Source organism: Engraulis encrasicolus, chromosome 8, assembly GCF_034702125.1.
Source record: "Engraulis encrasicolus isolate BLACKSEA-1 chromosome 8, IST_EnEncr_1.0, whole genome shotgun sequence".
Lineage (NCBI taxonomy): Eukaryota > Metazoa > Chordata > Actinopteri > Clupeiformes > Engraulidae > Engraulis > Engraulis encrasicolus.
This window is the reverse complement of record NC_085864.1, coordinates 46,866,535-46,871,184: the sequence shown is the minus strand read 5'-3', so window position 1 is coordinate 46,871,184 and position 4,650 is coordinate 46,866,535. Positions and strand designations below refer to the sequence as shown.

Here is a 4,650-nt window from a genome sequence, read left to right as displayed (position 1 = left end):
CTTTATCTCTTCTTCTTGTCTCTTGTTTTTATTTCTTCCCTCCTGTTCCCCCCTCTCTCTGTCTTTCCTGTCTCCTCTTTCTCATCCCCCTCTCTCTCAGAGGCTTTTATAGTACATGTCTGTCTGCCCTACCATAGCTGTTCGGTAGAGTATTGGGCTGCTACACTGGCTACCCAGGTTTGAGTTCGGCCCGGGTCCAGCCTTTGCCGACCCTTCCCCATCTCTCTCCACATTCGCTTCCTGCCTCTGCCTCTCCTACAGTCCTATGCTCAAAAAAGTAAAAAAAAAAGACAAAAAACAAAAAACCTGTATGTCTGTCTCACATCTGGGAGCAAGCAACTTTGGTTTTGAGAAATTCACCCCTGTTCTGAGCTGAGCTGAATGACTCATGCCAACTCTATGTCTGCCCTACCGTAGCTCCTCGATAGACCACTGGGCTGCTACACTGGCTACCCAGGGATGAATTTCTCGAAACCAAAGTTGCTTATTACATTAGCTACTTCGTTGCTTTCAATGCATTTTCCCATTGGCAACTACCGAAGTTGCTAACAGGCTAACAACTTCCCTTTTGAGAAACTCACCCCAGGTTTGAGTTCGGCCCGGGTCCGGTCCAGCCTTTGCCGACCCTTCCCCATCTCTCTCCACATTCGCTTCCTTTCTGCCTCTCCTACAGTCCTATCTTCAATAAAGTAAAAAAGCCAAAAAAGTAGAAAAGTAAAGTAAATAAATAAAGTAAAGTAAAAGTAAAATAAAAATAAAATAAAAAAAAAAACATGTATGTCTGTCTCACATCTGTTCTGAGCAAAGCTGAATGACTCATGGCCACTCTAAATCAGTCCTAGCCAACTGAGTCTCTCTACTGTACCGACTGTACTCTAGGCTACTGTCTGATCCGAGGACATGTGTCAGGGTGTGAGTGGCATCACCTCAAGCGAGACGGGGGATCAGGGGCGATCATGACGCCTCACAGGGGTGCGTAAGGAGGGGTGTATATATATATTTGGGTTGCAGGGCGGGTCGTGGTGCCTCACGGTGGTGCATAAGGAGGGGTGTATATATATATTTGGGTTGCAGGGCGGGTCGTGGTGGTGCGAGGGCAGTGTCTGCCAATGAGCAGCTTAGTTAGGCTATGGCCCAGCTGTGGCTCAATCGACTGGGCACACGACTGCTACACCGGCCTCCCAGGTTCGATTCCAGCCCGAGGTCATTTGCTGACCCCCCCAGTCTGTCTCTCCCCGCTAATTTCCTGTCTTTCTCTCTACTGTCCTCATAATATAGGTATACATAGCCCAAACAATATATATATATATAGTATATAAAAAGAGAAGCTTAGTAATATAGTATTAGACGAGGAAATGTGATTCACCTCGCTGGTCAAGGTGCTCGACACAAGGCTGATTCACGTATTTCTGTGAGTGAGACATCCGCACATTTGGAATACAGTTTTCCGTCAATTCAATGGCAGAATTACAGCTTGGCCAATGAGGTCTTTTTTTACAAAATTTCAAGCATTCCAAGTATGCGGATCTCTCACACAAAAAAACGGCATGGTTCTTTCCTTAGGTGATGACGAGAAAAGATTTTGCACATGCCTGGTCAAGGTAGTGGACAACGGATGATTCAAGTATTTCTGAGTGAGATTTGGATGCTTCTGCCTAGCGGCGGCCCGGATCCAAAGGACTACAGGCCTGGGCTCAGCTGCCAATCATCTGTGGTTCCTCTCTTCTCCACCTCTGCTTCTTTATTTCTCTCTTTGTAATTCTTTCTTTCTTTCTTTCTCTACTCTTGGTTCTTTCTTTTCCCATGTGTGGTTCTTTCCCACTTGTGGTTCTTTCCCACTAGTGGTTCTTTCCTTAGTAGTTGTTGTGGTTTTTTCCTTAGTTGTTGTGGTTCTTTCCTTAGATATGCACAGGTCTGCACACATATTTTGCACATGAGTAAAAACATCAAAGTGTCCTGAAGTTCTGGAATTGATGCCTCCTTATTCCTTCCTTCCTTCCATCTCTCCCTGCCCTCTCCCACCACTCCTTTCCTTTCTCCCCCTCCTCCTCTTCTTCCTCCTCTACCTCTCTCTCCACTCCTTTCCTCTCTCCTCCTCCTCTTCTTCCTCCTCTACCTCTCCCTGTCATCGTTTCCTCTCACCCCCTCGTCTCTCCTCCTCTTCTTCCTCTCCCTGTCCTCCTTTCCTCCCACCCCCTCGTCTCCCCTTCTCTTCCTCTCCTTTCACCCTTCCTCCCACCACCCCAACCACAATCACCACCACCACCCCATCCCAGGATGATTCCATCGAATCACAAGCTCTTCCAGCTGAGTGACCTGGCGTCTGCGCGTGACTACGACCTGTGCGTCCTGGCGGTGTACGACGACGCCCACGGGCTCACCACGCTGACCGCCACACGATTGGTCGGCTGCGTCGCGTTCTCCACCGAGCGCGACTACCACCAGTGCCGATCCCTACATGACCAGGTCAGAAAATAACCCCTTGCTTGGAGAGATAGAGACGCGCGTGTGTGTGTGTGTGTGTGTGTGTGTGTGTGTGTGTGTGTGTGTGTGTGTGTGTGTGTGTGTGTGTGTGTGTGTGTGTGTGTGTGTGTGTGTGTGTGTGTGTGTGTGAGAGAAAGAGAGAGAGAGAGTGTGTGTGTGTTTTCTGGGCAGTGATATTGTGCTATATAATAATATTGCGATATTGTGCTATATAAATACAATTTGATTGATTGAATGATCAATTGATTGATTGGGATTGAATGATTGGTTGATTGATTGATTTTTTACCAGTTCCTGGGTGATATTGTGCTAGATAACTATAATTTGAGTCAATTATTGATTTGTCCATTGAATTAATTTGATTTGATTGTATTGATTGATTGATTGAGATTGAATGGTTGATTGATTGGGTTTTTTTACCAGTTCCTGTGTGATATTGTGCTAGATAACTGTAATTTGAGTCAATTATTGATTGGTCCATTGAATTAATTTGATTTGATTTTATTGATTGATTGGTTTTATTGATTGATTGATTGATTGATATGTTTTTTTTCCCAGTTCCTGGGAGATATTGTGCTAGATAACTATAATTTGAATCAATTATTGATTTGTTCGTTGAATTAATTTGATTTGATTGTAATGTTTGATTGATTGATTGATTGATTGATTGATATATTTTTTTCCCAGTTCCTGTGTGATATTGTGCTAGATAACTATAATTTGAATCAATTATTGATTGGTTCGTTGAATTAATTTGATGTGATTTTATTGATTAATTGATTGATTGATTGATTGTATTGATTTCATTTATTGATTGATTGATTGATTGATTTTTTTATTGACCAGTTCCTGGGCGGCACCATGATCATCATCATCGGCGGCATCATCGTGGCCTCCGTGCTCGTCTTCATCTTCATCCTGCTGATGAAGTACAAGCTCCACAGCAACCACTACAAGCAGAAGGCGGCGCGCGTCAGCAACGTCTGCTCCCAGACCAACGGAGGCCAAGCCGCCGGGAACCTCGGCGCTGGAGGAGGAGGTGGTGGTGGAGGTGGAGGTGGAGGAGGAGGAGGAGGTGCCCAAATCATTGGCGGAGGAGGAGTAGGAGGGATGGTTGGAGGGGGAGGAGGAGTAGGAGGTGGGGTGCCCCATCATCAACATCATCATGGGGCCAGTGTGGTGGCCAAGCTCCAGGGATCGGTGCTGGTGGGGGGGGACAGGCACGCGGAGGCCTCGGAGGGGGGATGCTACGGGGCGCTGAAGGGCACGACGGTGGTGGACTTAAACCCGGAGTACCGCAAGACGGTGAAGGACGACGACGCCATTTCGCAATAACAAAGGTGAGTGGCATGGGGGCCGCTAGGGGGGGAAAAGTGGTACAGATTCTAAGGGCCCAAGCACTGATAGGGGCCCTTAAGGGGGCCCAAGCACTGATAGGAGCCCTTAAGGGGGGCCAAGCACTGAGAGGGGCCCTTAAGGGGGCCCAAGCACTGATAGGAGCCCTTAAAGGGGCCCAAGCACTGATAGGGGCCCTTAAGGGGGCCCAAGCACTGATAGGAGCCCTTAAGGGGGGCCAAGCACTGAGAGGGGCCCTTAAGGGGGCCCAAAATTCGAATCTTTCATGGGGCCCAACATTTCTGGCAGCGCCCCTGGTCAGTGGTGAGTGGTGGGTGGCGAGTCTCTCCTTCTGTCTGTGTCTGTGAAGATTCAAGTTCTCATTTATCCAGGTCTTCAGAAAACTGCACAAAAAAGCTCAACTATCTATCTATTAACTAGCTGTCTTCAACTAAGCTCTATACTGCTGTAAAAAGTATGCCCTTCCTGGATTGTTTAATGTACTAACTAGAAGCACTCAGCGAGCGAAGACCTCCGCCATGGAAGCTGCTCTACAGAACATTTGACTATGTTACACCCTAAGTCTTTCTGCCTTCTCTTTGTGGAGTTCCCGCAATTAAATTTGTGGTCACTAGGGGCGTCTAGATTGATAGGCCAGCAATGGTGAAGAATGTTTAAAAAGGTCCTGGTTCCGGTTCGTGCTCCGGATCACCACCAGAATTTAATCACTTGTTCCTCGCGTCATTACTAACAACTCCAAAAAGTTTCAGCCAAATCCGTTCGCAAGTTTTTTTAGTTATCCTGCTGACAGACAAACAGACAGACAAACCA

The 4,650-nt window shown here is 46.9% G+C and overlaps 1 protein-coding gene across 1 annotated transcript in view; it reads left to right on the top strand.

The window, feature by feature from the left end:
* si:cabz01090165.1 (uncharacterized protein LOC100333421 homolog) overlaps positions 1-3,819 on the top strand; it is a 45,766-nt gene extending 41,947 nt beyond the window's left edge. Inside the window, exons 6-8 of the mRNA XM_063204683.1 lie at positions 2,277-2,466; positions 3,331-3,523; positions 3,623-3,819. Of these exons, the coding sequence (XP_063060753.1) occupies positions 2,277-2,466; positions 3,331-3,523; positions 3,623-3,819 (580 nt within the window). The remainder of the gene's footprint in view (positions 1-2,276; positions 2,467-3,330; positions 3,524-3,622) is intronic.
* Positions 3,820-4,650: the final 831 nt, after the last annotated feature.